General features: G+C 46.3%; 1 protein-coding gene across 16 annotated transcripts in view; it reads left to right on the forward strand.

The window, feature by feature from the left end:
* The window catches only part of CADPS (calcium dependent secretion activator), a 206313-nt gene that overhangs the window by 175826 nt on the left and 9105 nt on the right, over positions 1 to 21382 (forward strand). For all 16 annotated transcript variants that reach the window (XM_086846973.1, XM_086846974.1, XM_086846981.1 and 13 more), the window contains 4 exons: positions 48 to 122; positions 1192 to 1275; positions 6321 to 6353; positions 8940 to 9047. In XM_086846973.1, coding sequence (XP_086703099.1) covers positions 48 to 122; positions 1192 to 1275; positions 6321 to 6353; positions 8940 to 9047 — 300 coding nt within the window. The remainder of the gene's footprint in view (positions 1 to 47; positions 123 to 1191; positions 1276 to 6320; positions 6354 to 8939; positions 9048 to 21382) is intronic.

Here is a 21382-nt window from a genome sequence, read left to right on the forward strand (position 1 = left end):
GATCAATGCTAATATTTTCCTCCCCCTCTCCTTTTATTTTTCTTTAGCACCAGTACCATTCAAAAATAGATGAACTAATTGAGGAAACCGTCAAAGAAATGATAACACTCCTAGTGGCAAAGGTAACCCTCGGCTTCAGGTGAAGTGATTCACTGTTAACATTGCATTTTTAATATGTGCGTTTCCATTAAAATGTGACACATTAGGATGTTGAATTGGCTTCTTGTTTCTCACAGGCAAGATCATACATCTCCCAGTCCTTTCATGGTGATTCTTTGTTGATAGGGAACTGCGTGAGACGTAATACTCTGCTAGCAGGATTACCATACTGGGCCAGAGGTGGCTTTAAGGAATGGGTGTTATGTTCATGGGGTATCACCCCATGGTCAGCATCACCTCACAGCACTGGGGTAGCTGTAGTCAGGGGGTGGCACTGCTAAATGCTGCTGCAGAGCCATTGGGGTGGCATGCAGAGGTGGTCACCACTCCTACGCATGAGGTTGTGTGGACAAAATAGCTCATCTTGTGCAAAATCACCATATGCTCTTCTAAGAAATTAATTTAGAGATGACAGTAGTGGGAAATACATTCCAAAATGTCAGGTTTAATTGTTTGGAAATTGTTTTTCATCAGAGTCAGCTTCTGTAGCTCAGCTGCCAGCATTCCCCTTGGGTGGTTGTGTAGGTCTGGTGTGCCGTGCTAACACGGAGGGGAATTGGTATGTAAGGAGAAAGATGGTGGGGTGTGTTTTCTTCTAGTTTCAAACTTTCTGAGAACAAGTCATCCCTATTATACAGTGGAGACCTTTAAACATAATCCGCCAACATATGCCAGTTCAATTCTTCTGCAAGAATACCCAGCTAGCTGCGTGCTTGCCACTGCATACTGGGAGCAGGAGCCCCAGCCTTCCCCACCCAGAGAGGCTCTGCTGGATTCCCCACACACTGCACCCAGCTCCTGTCCCCTGCACCACCCAGGATGCTGAGGGGTGATTCCCAGTCAGCAAGAGTTGCACCACAGCACCTAAAAGGAAGAACTTCTTTCTCCCCACTCCCACCCATTGTGCTCAGGGGTAGGTGGTCCATTCCTTTGGCAATGCTGAGAGGTCCACTGGCTCCTTTGAAGGTGATGCAGATTTTTACACGCTTGTCCACCTATTAAAAATAACTGCAGTATTTTTTGTCTTTGTAGTTTGTCACCATTTTGGAAGGAGTCTTGGCCAAACTGTCTAGATATGATGAAGGAACTTTGTTTTCTTCATTCCTGTCATTTACTGTAAGTACAGACTATAGTTTCCAGGGTTTTGGGGGTTTTTTTTCTGAGTTGTAACTTCCTGCTCTCTCAGGACTAGATCAGCTACCTAATAATTCTTCCTTTCTGTGATGCTTGATCACTCCACATGAATAGACAAATTATCTGTATGCAGATATACAGTAGATAAACATCCAGGATGCACAGAGAAAAGCCATCTCCATCCATGATTCGCACTTGGTGAAGTTTATTCTGTAGAGGATACAAATGAAGATGAAAAAAACCATTGCACTGTACATGCAATTATCTTCATTATTGCTTCACGTGACGGGTGTGTTCCTCTCAGTCTTCTGGCCATAACAGTGACCATCTTAAATAGTAAACAGCAAAATAAGGCAGCTGTAGGGAGTGACAATGTGTTTCTAAAAGAAAACAAGGTAGAGGAAATTCCATGAGGTCACAATACACCAGAAGCCTCTAATGCCATATTTCTCCCTAACACTGAGGAACCAATCCACAGCTCACCACATATTTCCTAGCAAGGTATAGGACCAGACCAATATCTGTGCAAAACTGGCCTCAGTATCCAGCAATGGTTTAACAATCAGAGCTGTATTCCAGAAAAGTGTTGTGACAGCTTCTTAGGATGAACACATGGCAGCTGATTTCCAAAGGTCTTCTGAAAATGCATGTGCCAGAAAGTTTACAAGAGTGTCTCTGTGCAAGCAGGACTTCACTTGCTCAGCTCACAGACAGTTGTGTACAGGAATGCCTGTGGCTGGGCTGCTTGGAAAGTTGTGTTCACATTTCACACCCCGGCCCTGTTGCCTTCATGTGCAGCCTCTTCTGCACTGACTTGTTCACAGAGACTGGGCAAGAGGCAGAAGGCACTGCTCTGCAAACTGGGAAGGCTTTCCAAAATCTCATTTTGGAGTTGTCTTAGTTACTTGCAAATGTCTGCTGTTTGCTACTCTTGGGCCCTTTCGCTGAGTTTGAGGCAGTTTGTAGGATCCATCTGGAAATGGAGATGGATTTAGGAAGGCTTAACAGCAGAGGCAAGAAACTGCTCTTGGCAGCTTTGTGCACACAGTCTGGCAGCTTATCTGAACCACCATGGGGTTCAAACTAAGCATTCTGCCTTTTCAGGTGTGCTGGAGGCACTTTGTTCTTCAGAGAAGAGAGGAAGGGAGGGTGTTCCATTCACTGCCCCACAGTGCAGCTCTTCTTCAGGATAAACCCCGCTTGCTTACAGCCCCAGGGCTGTGCTCACCTGTGCTTGAGGGGATGCAGGGGATGGCTTGGGTTGGATACCTGGATACCTTCCTTCATTCCAGTGCTGTGAAGGGTTAGGAAATGCTTGTGTGCCAGCAGCAGAGGATGTGGAGGCGGCAGCTTTCCAGGCATCGGAAGTACCAGCATCAGCCGGTGTAGACAGTGTAATGTGCAGCCCTTCCTTCTCCGTGAATCCAAGCTGTTCCTCGGTTGATGCTGCGCTGCTCCCACCACATCCTACTGTTTACACTGCCGAGTGCTGCTCCCTTTGATTGCTGAGCAAAGCCCTGGCTGCACCTGGGCTCTGGGCACCTGTCAGGACCAGCACGTGGGTGCATGGGGTTCAGGCATCCTCTCTGCTGCTCCTCAGACACTTACTGGCAGTTAACTGCCCCAGCAGCAGCTAAACAGTCTGTCCCACTGCAACAGCTTCACCGCCTTCGACCATGGTCCCAAAGCCTGGATTTCATGAGTTTTCAGTCAGGAAGGGATGTATATCCAAATAGCTGCTGTGCGTGGTGTGTGCATGTCTCCAGGAAAGTGTTGGTCCCTCGCCCACAGCAAGTGGGCTGGGCACACGACAGAGGAGCAGGATTGCTCCTTCCTGACAAAGGGACGTCTCTCGCTTTGGCCCCCATATTTGCTGGGAGCCACTGGGAGAGGAGGCTGAGGAGCAGCCCTGACCCCTCTGGCACTGGGCTTAGCAAGTCTCCTCTCCCTGCAGTAGTAATGTGACTTGCTGTGTTTAGTCTTTGCAGTGATAAATACAGAATCTCTCTCTTGTTACAGCATGCTTGCAGCACCTCCCACGTTTTCCCTGTCTGAACAAATACAACAAAGTGTGATGGTCCAAGCCACTGAGCTCCAGAAAGCATTAGTCTCCCACTCCCTTCCACCAACTTCTTTCATCGCGTGTTTTCCAGGCGCTCTGCAAGTGACATGTACTCGGGGGTCTTGTGACAGACAGTTTTATCACCTAGTAGGATATCCTCATTTCCAATTCCTGCCTCGAAATTCAAGATAAAATTAATGCATCTGTTGTCCTAATAAATTCTCACTAGCCACTTCTCCTTGCAGAGCACTTTGAGAGGAAAACACCCTTCTAAATTTGGCCAGACTTTTTTTTTTTTCTGTTTGTTGCTACATTTGAGTGCATCTTGGCGGCAGCAGCCCAGGCCCTGGCTGGGTGTCTGCATGTGGAGATCCACTGACTCTCAGGAATGGCAGCTGCTAAAATTTCCTGTAATCTGGATGGCCTCCGTAGGCAGAGCATTACACCTGTGGTAATTATAACCAAAGATTCCATGTTACCCAAGGGAGACAGAAGTAAAAGATCTTATTTTTGTTCTGCGCAAAATTTGTATGGTAAACTGAGATGTTTCATGGCAAAGTCACATACTTTGTGAAAAACGGCAGCCTAGCAAAAATCACACAACATCCGGCAGTTTGGAAATTTCACTAAATGTAGCCAAATCTGACTTTAAAGAAAAACAAGTAATTATTCTGATTAAAGGAGAGTGGGCAGGAGAAGCAGCTCAGTTTTTTTGTGGGTGGAGGGAGGAGATCGCAGGAAGCTGAGTTATTCTTGTCGCCTCTTGGCTTTGGAGAAGGTAGTTTGAAAGTGGCGCTAAGCTGGACTCAAGAGTGCTAAATCCACACTCAGCTGGCAGGTTTGCCTCTGCCTGACTTCATGTTCCATGTGATATTTGAAGGTACAGGTGTAACCCTGAGCAAGGACCCCAGCTTGAGTTCTGCAGGCTGTTGAGCCACATTGTTTTCCAGGCTTTCCTCCTGGTGGGCTTTTCTGCTCAGAAAAACTGCTGGTTTGGTGCTTGCATGGGCACCCTGCCTGCGTGGGTGTGCCATGACTGCCTGCTCTCCTGGAGCTGCATCCGCTGGATGGGCTCCAGCTCCCTTCACACACGGAGGCTGAGGCTCCTCCGCTCCCATTCCGCAGGAGCAAGGGACAGCACTTCACCACCTCCCAAGAAAGTTGTGAGGATAAATGCAGAGAACAGGGCAAGGTGTCCAGCCAGCTGGAAACACGAATACCTGGAGACAAGTGTTTGCTCTGGTGCCGATTTTGCTGCCTCCTTCGTAAACTCGTGTGCTGGGACATGCCCCGTCCCCCTGCAGCCTCTCCGGCGGCCAGCCCCGGGGTCTCACGGCAGCAGCAGGCGCTCGGTGCCCTCCTCCTGCCCTTCCCTCTGTTCTTGCCCCCCGACTCGGCAGCCCGGGCACTGCCAATACTCGCCGCGTTCACCTCGGCAATTACCACCAGTCTGGTCTTTTGTATCGCCTCATTGTGCTTAATTATGCACCCCCCACACACACCATATGAGTGCTTCCACCCACTCTCACATTCTGTCTCACACATACATTCATTCTCTCATTCGGGACACATAATTTATTCATCCCAAGATGCAACTGTGTGCGTGTTATATTTAGGCTGTTTTAATGGTAGCTTTAGAAATATTTAAAAGCAGGTGAGCTTTTACACCCAAACAAAGATGGCCGGCAACGCTTACCCTAATTAAAAGCAGAAGCGTTGTGGAAAATCCCAGCCATACTCTTTCTAGACACTGTGCCTTATGCTACAGTGGGAAAAAGGTCTCTGTGGCCAGCTGGGCACTGCTCAGTTGGAAGAGTTGGCCCTGACGTCAGGGGCCACCCCGCCTCCTGCGCCAGGCAATGTGCACCCTGCTGCATGGAAAAACCACAGACAAAGTCAGTTTGGGGTCTTGCGGCTTGTGATAACACCACAGGGTGCAGTGTCCATCTCTGATACCCTCCCTCCAATAGCATCTTCTAAAAATGACGGAGCTGTTCAGTCTGGGAAGCAGAAAAGCTTCAGGGCACTTCTGCGTGGCATGGCACGAGCACACTGCCCCAACGTGGTCTGCAAGCTCTTGCCTTGTCTTGCAAGCATCAGGGCCAGCAAAAAGGGGGAAAACAGTTTTTGTTTTGAGTTCACTGATATGAGGGAGGAACAAGTGCAGAAGAGGCTGCATGTCAAGGCAACAGGGCTGGGTTGTGAAACAAGAGCACAACTTCCCAACCAGCCCAGCCACAGGCTACACTTCTTAGAAAACCCTCAGCCCAGCAGAGCATCACAGAACGGTTTGGGTTGGAAGGGACCTTGAAAATCATCTCGTTCCAACCCTCCTGCCACAGGCAAGGACACCTTCCACTATCCAGGTTACTAAGGCAGCCTGGTCTTGACAATATCCCAGGTTGCAGCTTGCACAGCTGGGGGAAGCACTGTGGCAGGACATGGGACGTGGGCAGGATGATGGGAAAGGAGCAAAATTAGGGTCCTTCGGGTGCTTTCTTGTGTCTAGCTTGGTACAGGCCCCTGCCAGCCTCACCATGCCATCATGCCCCTGCTCCCAGGGGAGCTGCCATTGCTCCTGGGATACAGCTCCCAGCAGGAGAGACATGCAGTGCCTTGGGAGACACGTGGCATCAGGTGGAGAGCGAGGCCTCCAAAGAAAATAACGATGTCTTCTTACGAACCCCGTCTTCCCCCGCTCGCTGAAGTAGAAGCACAACTCCCACACTATCATCTGCTGCTATTAGAGCTTTAGCAGCAGTAAAGTTACCTCTCCAAAAAAAAACAACAACAAAAATACCACCCTTTTAGACAGGAAAGTGAGTTTCATCACCCTTTTCAACCTACTCAGCATTATGTTGTCCCAGGTCTTGGCTAGAGATTGTCTTACAGAGTTTAAAGAATAAAAGAAAAGACCTGAAAAGGTATTGATGGTGTTAAAACTCTCTTCTTGTTCCTTTTACAGGTGAAGGCTGCTTCCAAATACGTGGATGTACCCGTAAGCACAATTTAAACAACTTCTGTCATAGTAATTTGCATCGTGCTTTGGTTTATGGCATGTGTAGCAACCCACATTATGCATTATCAGCCAAAATTGAGCCATGGGCCTTCATACTTCTAACATTTGAACTGGAAAGGATATCTCCATTATGTTAATAATGAGCAGTTACCCTCTTATGGAGACCTATGAGGCTGTTTAGGCAACAATTTGCAGATGGTGTCAAAAAGGTACCATATTTATGCAATTGGCTTGAATCACATTTGAAAAAAAAAAAAAAATGGGAGCAGTGCATTCTGTTAATTCTTCATTTGGACTTGTACAAATACAGTATAATTTCCAAACAAAAAGTCCAGACATGTTAGAACTGAGCCAACACACATCTAACACATTAGCTAATCTATTTTATTTTTGTTCTTCTAATTGTTGGTTTATTTTACTCTTTTGGAAAATGACTTTTTTATTACTTTGGGGAAATGGTGATGAGCTACCAACATGTGTTTGGGAAATTGTTAATGAAAATAATTTTTTCCATTTTTCTGTAATTGGTGTAGGAAAACTGTACATCGTCTCCTCTAATTAGACCTTGATTCATAAGGAAAAGAGCCCTTAATGTTCTTAGACAGAGCACTTAACTTGCCAGAAATTTACATTTAAATTAAGTTGAAGTGTAATATATGAATGTTGGCTGGAATAAGGGGTTACTGTAACATTTACAGGCAGAAAGATCCTGAGCAACTGCAAATGCAGAAAAATAGATCTTTATATACCACACCAGTTCCTGCACCTGGTTAGACTGGGTGGTGGAAATCAAGAATAACTCGGCTGAGTTTGATGATGTGTGTGTAAAATGTGTGTATATTTAATGCAGATGTATTTTTCTGCATGTCCTTATATGACAATGTGATAAATTTATCAGACATCTTGGACCACGTCATCTGCATTTGGTGTTTTCAGCCCTTTAGCCCAACCTAAATGTTGCCTACAAAATTATCACATCTTTAGCCTAGCATGGAAAAGACAAACTCTTGAACAGTAAGAGGTGTTGCTTGATTTAAAGTACCACAGTGCAGATCTTGGCATCCTGTTATCTTGGAGTAATAAAAGCAAGATTTTGAGAGCCTTGGGAAGAAAAACTCAGAATTTATTTCTTTCCCTGAAAATGTGGAGGTCCTTCAGATGAAATTCCTAGATGTTTCAGTGCATCTTAAATATTTAGTCATCAGGAATTTGAACACAGAACAGTTCTAGGTGAAACATGATCTTCTCTGAGGCCTCTGTGTTCCTGGAAAGTAAAGCATCTCCAGGGAAGTGGTCTTAGTAAAATGCTATGTAACCCTTTCAAGCTTTTCCAAAAAGAACCTTTGTACCTTGGACATCCTTGGGAGGTCTGCAGCAGGGTCTGCTCCTCTCCTCAAAGCCAGACAGATGCTCCAGTTCTTTGTGTAAATCAGAGCAGAAATCATTCACCTGGGTTCATTTTCAGCTGTTTCCCCACCTGCCCCTGGAAACAAAACCAGATTACACTGGCTTCCTTGACAGCCTCAACGTTTTTAATGAACTCAACCACCAGCCCCACACACCACCTGTGTCCATGAGCCACTGCCTTTCCAGGGGAAGGAGGAAAAAAAACCTGTTTGATTACAGGACAGAGGGGAAATCCTGGTGTTGAACAGAAACCCACCAGTTAAATTTAATTCTGCAAATGTTAGTTAAATCTAATTCTGTAATTCTGTTGCAATTGTCTTGGTACAAACCAATCCGTCTAATCCTGCCTTGGAATGGGCACGATCAGCAGACTGAAAATTGCTTGAAAGTGTAACACTTGACTGCTGCCACATTTGTGTTGTCCTCATTGTTTTTCAAATTAATACCTTGTCATTGTTGCAGTAAGTGTTAAGAAATGTCACTGCCTTCCCAAGGGCCAAGCACTGGCCCTTTGCTTGATAATTGTTTGCTTTGTATTAAAAAACTCCCTTCCTACTGCTTTCCAAACTGTCCTCATTTTCACCCTGGAAATTACACGGATGTGTTAACTAACTTCAATTTACAGCGGCTGACAATCGTATCTTGCAGAGAAATGATACTCTGTGATCTGAGGTAAATCACAGTAATGGAAACTAATGACACTAGTTATTAACAAACTTACAATGTGCCACACAAATTTAAGGTTTTCTGGCAGCTCTTGTAATGACTCGTGTTACCATATTTTAATGGGTTTCCTTTGAGGTAAGTTTGAATCCAATATATCAAGCAATGTGAACTCAAACAAGATTTTTTTTTTTTCAATATTTTCCCATCCAGCTGCTTCAGTTGCCATTTGCTTTAAAGCTGTTTCGCTTTTTGCTGTTATCCCCAAAATCTTGGATGCTTGTAGGTTACTCTTTAAAAACCAGTTAAATTCTGCAGAGAGCTGTAGAAATGTGACATCAGGTAAGTTTCCATCAGGTAAGGAAAGGGCAAACTGCAGGAGGACAGCAGGAGATGGAAGAGAAAGAAAAGCAGTGATGAGGCTGCACAGAGAAGCTGCCCCCTGTGTCACTATTCATGTTTTTCTCTGTCTCTCTTCTTCTCTCCTCCATGCAGAAGCCAGGAATGGATGTTGCTGATGCCTATGTGACATTTGTCCGCCACTCTCAGGATGTCCTGCGTGATAAGGTCAATGAGGAGATGTATATAGAAAGGTTATTTGATGTAAGTAAATGCCCTCTCCTTCTTGGACACCAAGCAGGAGAGACCCAAAATGTGACAAAATAAGACAGGAGGATAAGTCACATTTTGAGAAAATTTATTAGTTATAGCTTTAAAAAATAAATAAATCTTTCCTTTCTTTCTGACTAAGGCTCGTATCTGCTCTCTGCCTGCTTTAAATCTTTACTCTAGTCTACTGTCTCAGTCTGTGTGTGGATTTTAAAGAAACAGTATCTTCTAAGAGAGCTCTTTAGTATGTTTAAGCTTGTGTAAATTTCTCTGTATCAGAACATCTCAGTCATTGTTCTCACTGTTCCAATATGAGCCAGTGTTTGCTAAGGGCCGGCTCTTCTGCACATTTTGCATTGTTTCATTGACAAGCACTCCAAATCTAAACTTTAATTTTGAAAGCTGATCAAAACAGCTGATTATGAACAGGATTTGGTATAAAGAAGGACCATGTTGTGGTGTCTGCCAGCAAAGTTAAATTTGAGACATGGTCTCCTTGATGAAGATGGCTGGTAGGAACTGACCCAGATGTTCACAGCTAATTTTCAGTTGGACAAGATCAGTTTGTTGGACTGTGAGAGAACAGTGACCTGTGATGCCTGTTTTTTTAGGTTTGGATGCATGTTAAAAGTATCTCTGTTTCTGTTGCTCTTGTTCTGTTACAGCCTTTCTGTCCTTGTAGCTGTTCTATAGTAAAGGTTTTCTGTTGATGACCAGCCTGCAGCATTAGTGTTTCAGTCTCTCTAGGATATTTGTCCGTATCTCAATTTATGTTTGAAGTAGCTTCTTTCCCTACTTTCCTTCCTTCCATCTCTCAGCAGTGCCATGTCTCTATCTCCTGGCTCTGGAACTCTAACAGCCTTCTGTGCTTTCTTTACTCACTCTTTTGCTTCCTCAGTGTGCAAGGAAAGCTGCTTTTCCCCAACCAACCTCTTTCCTTCACTCGATACTTTTCTTTCTGCACATTACCTGTCCCTCAGAAACCTCTTCTTCCTTTACAATTCCCACTCTTTCTTTTCCCCCATAATTTACCAGATTAAAATGGAACTTATCTCTCATGTCAAATGTTTTATCACATTATATCAAGTGGCATGAATTAAGAGTCAAATAATCTTACTGTGTACATCTACTAGCATGACCCATATCCACTGAGAATGCCTCATTCATGCACAGAGCACAGCAGTGCCTCCTCCGGGCTCGGCTCGTGCTCGCTCCTGGGAGAGTTTGCAGCGTGAGCACCAGACGCAAATCACCCATCAAGCAGGCATGGGGAGAAAAAACAAAACATAAAACAAAAGACTGTCGCTTCCATCTGCAGCGGGCCTGCGAGTGCATTGCTCGTTTGTGTTGAAATTTATTCCACGAGCAGTTAAATTTCCAGAGCTCATCTGGACTGTTCTTTTCAATGCCCACACTGCCTTTTCCCTCATCCTTTCCCTATGATTCACAGTTGGTGTGTTTGTACCGATTTGGGCCATTATTTTCAATTTTCAAAAGGCTGTAATTAACACAAATATTGATTTCAGTTTGATCCACTCATACTTGGTTTTACCAAGCTGTATTTTAAACAAATCAACAGTTGACATGAACAAAAAAATGAAAGAGCAGCTACCTTGCTGGAAAGCAAAAAATGCAAAACCCTTCTTTCCCTCCCTGCCTTCGTCAAGTCTCCCTGATCCATGTGGAATTAAATAATCAAGGATGGGGTTTTTACATCGCTCTGCCTGTTTTGACCTACACTGGCTGCAGGTGGGAATTGCAGCATGTGGGAGCTGTTCCCATGTCTGTTCCCATCCCAGTGGGACAGAGTTGGGATCTAATGCTGCTGGCATGTTTGCATGTGTCTCATGTACGTGAGTGTGTGCCCATGAGCAGGGTGAGCTGTGGGGCGGTGGCTTTGCAAGGAGGGAATGGACTGTGCCAAACCCTTGTCACCCAGAACTTGGAATTATGTTTTGAGCAGTCATGTGTTGTCTCTGTCAGGTTGCAGCAGAAGGAGCTGGCTCCTGTGGTCAGCAGCAGCACAGGGTTTACGTGGGGGTCACCAGACCCCATTTAAGTTGGTGCTGTGTTCACTCACGTTTGGGTGAAGCAAGTGCTGAACTCCATTATTGAGCTCAGACAGAGCCCTGCAGCCTTTTGCCCCTCTCACCTAACCCAGCAAAGCAGCATGGTCTTGGGGTCTTTTAAGCTCCTTTGGTCTTATTTTCCTAGGATGTTTTAGTTACTAACTACCTCTTTAATAAGAAAGAGAAATAATCAAAAATGGTATTTTTTATGCTGAGTTAGAGTTGGACCTGATTTTGTTCCCTCTTCCCCCAGCATGGCAGGGGAGAAATCCTCTTAGCTGCAGTTTCTCCAGGCAATGAGAGTATTAACACTTTCACAGCCAGGTCCTCAGCTGCTTTAGTGCAGCGGTGCTGGCTTGCCCTGGTCAAATCTCGGTCCGGTTTAGGCTGTTGTAAGACAATAGGGGCAGCAGTGGCAGCAAACAGCTTAAACCTGCCTGCAGGCAGGTCCTGGGCACCCAGTGGGGTCACAGTAAAGACACTCATGGTGTGGGGCTGCATCCCTTTTCTGCACAGTCCTGAGCAGTGCAGGAGCAGAGGTGCACAGTACAAGGTTGTCAATCGCACGTTCAGTGGGGTTTGAGCTCCTGGGATATCCCTAATCCCTGCACTTCTCTGCCATCCTGACCTGTGTTTCCATTTATTCCCCGTTTTTTGCCTCCCAGGAGCAGAGGCTGCAGAGTGTGTTAGGACATGCCTCCAGAGAAGCTGGGTTAATATGTCTTTTCTTGGCATTTGCCATGATTTCTTAGTTCAGAAACCATCTCTCTTCCCCTGCATCGCCTGACTTGCTCGTGCCTGCAGAATAGGGCTCAGCTCTTTGGGAGATACTGGTGTTTGCGGCAGATTATTGTTATATTTCTGTGTGGTCTCTATGTTAATCCTCTTAATTCTGCAAATTAGTCAGGATGGGTTTTTCCCCCTCCCTGAAAATAGAGTCATCTTAATTTTAAAAATCTGTATTCTTGGGATCATTGAATGAACAGATTGATCGTGGAGTTCTGCTGGTAATCAAAACCTAACTAGCTTTTTGGCAGTGCTGTTTACTGCAGAGTAACATGACTTATTTACTTGGCCTGGCTCACTAATTTGATAACATGTAACGCTAAAACACTGTAATAAGGCCCATTGGTAGAGAGCAGTGGTAACAGAGGAGTTTCAGAATAGCATTGTAGCATCCGCTCCCTGCGCTCCTGTGCCTGCCTGGGTGCTTTGGGATTTAAACCCCATGGTACTTTGCACACAATGCAGAGGGATGACAAACTCCTTGTGGTGCCTGATAGGAAGTAAAATATTATCGCTTTTTGCCCGGAAAGGGGAGCAGAGTTGACATGCAGAATGGAACTTTTTATAGGAACAATGAGGCAGAAGCAGGTGGGTGTATCTTAAGCATGGGAAAATATCTTCAGAGTGATCTTGAGTCTTCAGACCAATCCTGCAAAATTCAGGTCCTCTTTGTCTTAGGTCACTCAGAATTTCATAGGATCAGAGTTTATACATCCATCATTTTATCTGAAGGCAGTGGGAGTTTTACTTGTGAGGGTTGTGCCCTTTGGCAGAATTTTTTTCTAGATCCATGTATGTGTGCGTGTCTTTACAAACACCCTTAGATACTCACAGTATAGGTTTCAACCCGTCACGACATATGTGATCCAGAAAGCCTATGATTGACTAGTAGATAGTGTGAATGCCAACCTTTCTTCCACATAAATTGGTAAACACTAATGTAAAGCATAGGGTGACTATTTCCTCCCCAGCCACAGCGAGTATCACATACACAAAAGGCTACTGAACATCGGGTGAGCTCCCCGAGATCCTGCGAATTCCAGCATCCTGATGCAGTCCCTGAATAGCGCAGATGGCATTTTTCTCTCTGATGATTAATTCAATATCTTACCGAAAAAAACAAAAACATGCTTTTGATATGAGGGATCAAAACACCAAGAGAAGCTCTTAAGATTGCGAGGACCTAAAAAAAAAAAAAAAATTAATTTATTTTTTTCCTCCTTGTATTTCTTGAAGACACCAGCCTGAGTAGAAGATAAGGATTAAAACAGATGTGCTTAGTGGTAGTTCATCTGCTTAAATCTAGCAGTCTCTGAGATCAGTGATTAAAAAGCCATCTCTAACTTTGATGAAATCCACTGCAATGGTAATTCTGTGTCTCTGATCGCTGTCTTATGGGCCTCATGTCTGCCTAAACCGGACATAGAAAACATTTCACTGGAGATGATACACGGATTATATGGGTCAATTATACACTTAATCTGCCTTCTGGAGATTAAGTGTGCATGGATTGACCCTGCGTATTTGGCTTGTCCTTGGCAGTTATCAGATCAGGAAGGTTGCCTATACCAAAAAGTCTGGTAAGAACTTAATCACGCAGTGATACTGCCCGCCGAGGTGGCAGCAGCCACCGTGCTTTTTGCAGAAGGCAGTTTTACCACTTCACTGTCACTGTGAGCGTTCAGCTCCCTCGGTCTGTGTCACAGCCGGGATAGCAGACGGAGAATTCACTTCGGAAACAAGAAACGAGCCGGTTCTTTGCAAGGCAGGAACGGCTCTTAGTCTTGATGGCAGGGTGGGATTAGCAGGGTCTGGCAGGTGTAGCAGGGAGGGCAGTGGGGAGACCAGGGTTTGCTCTGCTCTCAGCTGTCCTCAGTGCAGAGGAACAGTCACTCCAGCACCTCCTATCAGCTAGAGGAGCCAGCATCTCCTTCCCACCACCTTCAGAGAGGCAAAAGCCCCTGGCTGAGGCTCCAGCATCGAGTTCTGTCCCTCAGGCTCAGCTGAGTTGGCCTTTTAGGAAGCCCCAGTGATATCCCCAGGCAGATATTGCATCTGGTGGATTTTGTTGGATTTTGGGTTTCTTCCCTCAACCAGGAGCCCCGCAGGAGTGCTGGGGACATGGTGCAGGACTGCAGTCATATTTCCAAAGCAGGCTGCCCTTGCTGGTATCTGACTTCTAAATATCAGAGATAATAAGGATACAGGGCACTGTGTGAGACTCAAGACTTCAGCAAAATCCTTATATGCATTTCCAGGAGCCTGAGTAAGCATTTGCCAGTGGAGGATCCACAGGCAGCTCAGCATATGTTTCAGTACCTACACATTAGAGCCTGATAGCACACCTGAGTATATTGAAAAAATACAAAACAGCTAGATCAGTTAATTCAGCAAGTCCTCTGCAGACACTGAGGCATTAGCTTATTCTTAAAATCAAAGCTTCTGCCCTCAGCAGGGTTACTCACTTAAATTTTGGCAGCTCCTTCAAGGCATGCTTGCAGGATCATGGCATTTCTTGCTAGACCGTAAGCCTTGCACGGCACAATCAAATGCCAAAACGGAGCCCTTCCCATCCTCCCCTCTCCTTTCCCTGCTCAGTCTCAAAAGCCTGCTTGTGAGTCAGTGGAGCTGCACTGTGAGTTAGAATTATTCACAGGAGGCCGGGTTGCGGGATCAGGGGAAGAACGGATATCAGGCTGCGCGCAGGGCTCCCATCTCGTATCTGCTTGTAGCCACACTCACCGCTTTCTCTTAGACAGACAACAACCTGTTTCCCTCCCACGCAGCTAGACTGCTCATTAGGGCACTAACTCTCTCCCACTCCCATCCTGATATGGCCTCCACGGAGCTATTTCTTCTGCGTTGTTTTTTGCTTTTTTTTTTCCCTTCTCTCCCCTTCCAGAGTGAGTTGTGAAATGCAGACAATTAGGCACATTGATCTCAAGGGAACACAGCTTACTTTTCCTTCCCTGTGCGTCTTTGGAGGAGCTGGGGCCATGCAGCTTTTGCTGCCCTTTGCTGGCTTGGCAAGGCTCAGACCTGGACCTGGAACTGATCTCACTGCAGGACTTTTGCTGGGAAAAAACATAAAATCATGGTGGCAGTTGTCAGTGTGTCTTCTTGGGGATGAATTCTCTTTGTGCAGAGAGGGCATAGAGTACACTGTGTCCTCTTGGAGTCACACGGGAGTGGAGAGAGGAGCTTAGCACTGACACCACTCAGAGCCAACCCTTGTCCTCTGATATTCCCCTCTGTTAGCTTCACACGGCCCAGGCATGCACTGGGCACATGGCCTCCCGGCTCCCCCTCAGCAAGGCTTCTTTCCTGAAGTGCTCATTTAAGTAGGTTCCATTTAATTTATTTTAGGGAGAGTCTTAATAAAATAAATCCTAGATCTGTCACTGGATTTTACATGCTTGAAAGGGGTTTTTTCCCCTCCTAAATGTCTTTATCAGAACAGCTTTTCGTGTTCCAGTAGACATTTGGTTGAAGACAGTTAATTTGATTTCTTTTCCAGAGGAGATTTTCCATTAATCATTCTAAGAAGGCAGACTGATTGCTCCGTTACGTTAAGGTCAGCATAGGCTTGCTAACATCATCTGCACCGTGCTTTTGAGCGTCAGAGATTTGTGTTTTGGGGCTGGCACTGAGCAGAAGATCATTTATTTCCTGGTAGATGTGAGTAGCCAGGGTTTTGGGGAAGCAGGAGCATGGAATCCTCCATCCAGAGAGGGCCTTTTTCCGAGCAGCCTCTGACCAGGAGCTCTCTGCGGACGAGTTACACGGTGCTCTCGGCCTTCCAGCTGAGTTTAAGAGGCTGTAGCTAATTGGAGCTGAGTCCCGTGGGTCAGCAGGGAGGAGAGCCTGGAGGTGGCTGGTGGGCCGCGGCTCATGGGGGTCCCAGCTGCGTCCAGGGGTGCGAGGAGCGTGGGAAGGGCCGGGGCGCCCCGGTGCCCGCAGGTGTGCGGGGCTGACCCCAGCCCGTGGGTCGAGCCGGCGGCTTTGCTCCCTCCCTCCAGGCTCTGCAAAGAGCCTTTGCCCAAAGGAGCTCTCGGTGCACACAGGGGAGACAATGCGCGGACAATGACGGATTGTCTGATTTCCAGCAGCGCCTTCAATCCATCTTTTCCTTTTCTCCCCCTGCATCCCAGCCCCACACAATCGCTGCTCAGCCCGCGCCAGCCAGCGGTGCGTGCCAGATTAGCCGTCCCAGGTCATTTTGTTTCTCTTGATCTGCGGCTCTTTCCTTTCCTGGTGCTCCCTTAAGCCTCGCCCTGGATGTATGATATCAGCATTCAAAAATGCCTGGTGGGACTCGGGCAGGGAGCGCGCTGTGTCCGGTGTTTAACCCCAGGAAGGACACCAGGAGAGCTGCTGCAGTCAGGGCCGAGATGTCCAGGCAGCCTCTAGATACTTTTTTTGGAATATGCAGGCTATAAAGGAAGCAGATAAAGTTTATCAAGTCCCACTTCATGACAGCTTCCAATTTAAACTGATAAACAAGTATAATGAAAGTATTCTCTAGCATGCATTGCTGTGCATCTTTCTGAACAAGTGTGCAGCCAGTTTTATCATCACTGCCTCACACTAACAGGGCTTTGGAATCAGGACAGAAAAATAGCAGTTGTGCAGATATTGTGTTTTACTCGGCTGCTTTATATAGAAACTCAGATTTTAACATGTCAACTTCATTTCTTTTTTGAAAAATGGAAATAAGCAGAGAATATTTTATAGGTTAAAAATGTATTTGAGAACAAGCATCCATACAGAAGTGGTTTTCTGTTTGTGCGCCGTTATAGGTTCTTATGCAGAAGCTCTTTCATTTAGGAAAAGGGAGGTCTGCAAATTCCTGCAAAGCAGCAGGTTTTTGGGGATTTAATTTGGCAGTTCCTAGTGAATGCTGTGCACTTTGCAGAGCTGTATCTGCAGAGAAGGAGAGAGAGCTCAGCACCCAGAGCCCACCTGGTGGTGTGCCCAGGCCCCCAGTCTGTGTGCAGGGATATGGGATGCTCCATGCCAGCGCAGCCTGGATAGGCAGGGTCTTCCAGTTCAGGGGTTCATGTAGCCAGGACAGCCTTTACCTGTTACCTAAAGGGAGCATTTCCTGGAGGCGTGTAATTCAGTGTATAAACAGGATTAGGACTGTCTCAGAGGGGAAATGAGGCACCTGCTGAGGCAGTCAGCCTGCAAACCCAACAGGTTTAAGTATGGGATGTCCCTGGTTTGAGGACATTGTGGATGGGAGAGGAATTTGGGGCTCCCTTCCCAGATCACCATGAGCACCAACTCCTGTACCCCCTGCCATAGACAAGTTGTCTGCACAGGGGTCTCCCCTGCAGTTTTCTCTGCCTGCTGCCCTCCACCCGTGGAGGCACATGGTCTGGCAGGTCTGCCCTCCTCAGAGTGCAGCAGCACTCTGGAAGGATTCTGAGATGATCTATGCGTGGGCTGGCGTTGGTGTTTGCTCACAGCAAACCCCAGCAGATTGGGACCAGGATATCCCTGGCTGTAGGAAGAGAGGAGCCAGCACTGCAGTTACTTTTTCCATGAGATTCCCCCCAGGGCAGAAAGGGTGTCATTGGCACATTCACCCATCACTTCTGCCGGGGATGGGTGTATGGCTTTCTGCTAGGCAGAGACTTTGGTGTCTGGCTAGCAGAGCAGACCACCCTGACATACAGATCAGGGCCACCTGAATGAGTACAAGGCATCATATCCTGAGTATCAGAATTGTTCCTCCCCCCTGAAGGAGCAGTAGTGTTGCAGATCCCTTTCTGGCTGTGTCCCTGCTGTGGGAAGCCTTTGCCTGTGTGCTGAGAGTGCACACATAGCCTGCGAAGCCACTGAGGGTTGGCACAAACAAACACCCACCGTGGCCTGTGGAGTCACAGCTGCACAGGACAGGTGTAGGTGTTACTGGTTTGTGCAGCCCCGAGAGCAGGGGCTATTAGGGATGAGCTTCTCGGGCATATGTGTTTGTTGTGGACCTTGGCCCCACCAACACAAAAGATATTGACCCTCCCTGTATTCCCTGAAAAGGAATTAAATTTTGGGTTAAGAGCAGAGAGAAACTTGCAGCAGGGAGCACACAGGTGGGGCTGTGGCCCTTTGGCAAGCAGGGAATTTATCCCACCAGCACCAGCAGTACCCCTGGGAGCCCCGGCCTCCTTCCCATTAACACCTGTGGCACCGACCTGCAGAGCCCCGCCGGGTCCAAGCTGCGGGCAATTCCGGGTGAGGCGGCAGCCTGAGCACACCCTGGAGCCGAGATCCCCGAGCAGTGGGTGCTCTCAGGTGCCATATGTACTGCAAAGAGCGTGCCGCACTTCCACGCGCTGGGGTCTGCGCGCCGCGTTCCTGCTGAATGCTCTTCCCCGTTGGAAGGCAGAGCTCTTACGCGATTCGAAGTTGTTTTGTGGTTTATTTTTGGGAAAAGGGGGGGGGGGGGAGAAAAAAATAATGTAATTCGGTGATGCCATTTGCATCCTAGACAGATGATGAGTTGCTCTGGCTAGCAGCTTAACCCTATTAGGCAACGTTAGGGACTGTGACTTTATTAAATAATAATACAAATTATTTTCATATCAAGACCCTTTGACTTTGTAACTTCCTCGTATTGGTACGTTGTCAACAAGAATGAAATTTCGTAGTTAAGGAATATAAAATAGAGTAAAAGGCATCCAGAATTCACAGCTCCAGGGTGGATGTTGAAGAACACGCTGTGTGTACTTGCAGTGATAGCATTATAGTGGTACATAAAATACCAGGAAAAGAAGTACTTCAGTAATAGCTCAGTGTGAGTGTGACCTGGGAGACTCCAGACTAATTCACAAGGTTCTGGTAGATCAAGGTCAAAATTTTATTTAAAAAAAAAAATAAATTAAAAAAAGAGAAAAAAAAAAAAAGAGCCCGAGGCTTTCGGAGATTTTTATCAAATTGCTAGTACTTTGCCAGATCTCTAGAATTTAACGTGGAGTCTTATAGGGAGGTTTCATTCTGAAAATGAGGGTCATGCTGGCTGCTGTGAGGAGCACTTGCCCAGAGCCCTGCTGAGCACGGCTTACAGAGGCTTCGCTCACAGGGACGAGGTGCAGACATGGGGTCCCCAGTTTGGCAAGGGAGTCACAAATCCCCAACACCGACGGTTCATGCACGCAGTTCCTGAACACACCAAGGCAAAGACCCTGCAGAGGAGTTAAATTAGCACAGTGCAAACTGTCACCAAAACTTAGATTTGTTTTCTGAAAGATACTTTCCAAAGGGTCAGAATTTGGGGGTGAATCACCTTCCTACTAGTAACCCGAGGGCTGCCTGAACCCTGCCAGTGCTCTGCCGTGTGCTCTGTGGAGCTGCACCGACAGACTTATTTTTGATGTTGGCTTTTCTTACCTAACTTAAAGAATTATGTGCCATAGAAAAGCTGCCTAATGACCGGACAGCATTATTATCTGGCATTCAGCAGCATAGCAGGACGATAACTATTTATTTACTCTTTATGGATAATGTTCTGTTATTTTCTAGTCTTTGGCAATAGCAAGAGAGCATCTGATATATACAATATTGGTGTGTATCCAATTGTTTGTGAACATCCCAAGTTTTGAAACATGGTTGTGAGAGAGGAATATAAGCTTAAGCTTGAAAGGCTAAAAAGCAGAAAGCCCCACACGTAAATGCTATTATACACTTAATGAGGCAGGGTTTAAAAAAAAAAAAAAATCAGCCACACAAGTTGGTTTTATCAAAGAAAATGTATAAATAACAACCAGTGATTCAAAGTGCTTCACAAAAGGAAAAGCAGGGACGGGAAGCTAGCACTTCACTTGTGGCATTCAGATAATAGTATTTACTACACTAATCTTTTGGGCTTAGCAATTGACAATCAATATATTATTATCAACAAGCGTTAATGCAAACAAAAAGCTTCTATTTCTTTTTTTAACTGTGTTCCCCTAAGTTCCTTAAATTTAATTAAAACCAGACAGCTCTCCTTCTAGTACAAATTAGAGTTAAAATCATATTAAATATTTGTTCCACGGGAAAACAAAAGTGTCAGCTTGTGCTACCAGGTTTAGCTGTTTCTTTTTTTCTCTTTTTTTTTTTTTTTTACACACAGAGGGGAAAAAAAAAAAAAATACCAGCTACTCAAAGTTAAAATAAAGTCTCTCTCCCTCCCTCCCCGTCTCCCAAGACTACTGTCTATAACATGTTGTTCCTTATAGAAAGTGGGATATGGTGGCATTTGCTTGATTAACTTGCTCGACAAAAGTGACAGCTGCTGTGGGTGCATGTAGCTAAGCTGCACAGCGCAGTTCCGCCTTTGTACATCTGTCAGCAAAAAAGGAGGAATAAAGAGTGAAAAGAGACAAATTGGTCCCAAAAGGCAATCCATTCAACTCAGGAGGTTTGCTCTATTCAAGCACTCGCTGGGAATCTCAAGTGCTAGGTAGCTTATTCAATTTCATTCATTCTTTAGAATGAGCCCTCAAGTGTTTAATTTCTTATTCTGTTGAATAAAAGGGGAGCTTTTTTTTTTTTTATTGGAAGCATTAATTGTAAGACTAGCTGATCAATGCCTGCAATATTAACTCATTGCTTATTTTATGGTTAGCTGTGTGCTCCGAGAGCCACAGCCGCTAAACTTATTTCTGTAACATGGGCAATGTCACACCAATTTCTGTTCTTCTGGAAAACCTGGGCACTCACAGCAATGTCGTTCTCAGTGCCCTGAGCCCTGTGCCCTGCCCAGCTTGGGGGAATGATCCAAATCCTTGGCAGGTGTAAATCCAAAGAGTCACTGGGTCATTATTGGTGCCACCCATGGCTGCGGCCAGGACACGACCGAGCCAGATGCTCTTTGCCTGGAGGTTCAGCCCTGAGCCCACTGCAGGTTTGGCCCTCTGTGCTGGAGGAGGTTTTATAGCTCCAAATGCTGAGCTGCCTTTGGGTGATTCTGTGGTCCCCAGTGAAGGACAGGGCAGGGGAGCCCATCGGCTGGGCTCTGTGAAATAATACCCAGAGCAGCAGCAAAGAAAGTGACAAATGGATGGGATGGAGTTTGCTGCATGGGCAGGTCTCTGCTTACCATTCCTTCTTCATTGTGTGGCAGAAGGTCCATCTCAGTCTCCTCACTGACACTGGGGACCAGAATGATGTTTGTGCTTGAGTACCTGTGGCTCTTCACCCACCTCGGCTCTGCCACCTCCTCCTCCAGAGCCACCTATCTTAACTCAAGCGTTTCAGACACATTTGTGTCACCTGTCTCTGCTCTATGCCCACTCTCCCAGCCTGGGGCACAGCTGCATATCTTCTGCAGCAACACAAAACTCAGGTTTCCAGAACAGCCTTAAAAACAACTGGGCTCAGCTCTGCCAGCCTGGCCAAGACTTTGCTAGCAGTGCTTGGGAGCAGGCTGAGTCACGCTCCATGCTACCAGTGTCCACATCCATCCACATCCAGCATCCCAGCACAGCTGGC

Source organism: Cyanistes caeruleus, chromosome 11 (assembly GCF_971803275.1).
Source record: "Cyanistes caeruleus chromosome 11, bCyaCae1.hap1.1, whole genome shotgun sequence".
In the NCBI taxonomy this organism is placed as follows: Eukaryota; Metazoa; Chordata; class Aves; order Passeriformes; family Paridae; genus Cyanistes; species Cyanistes caeruleus.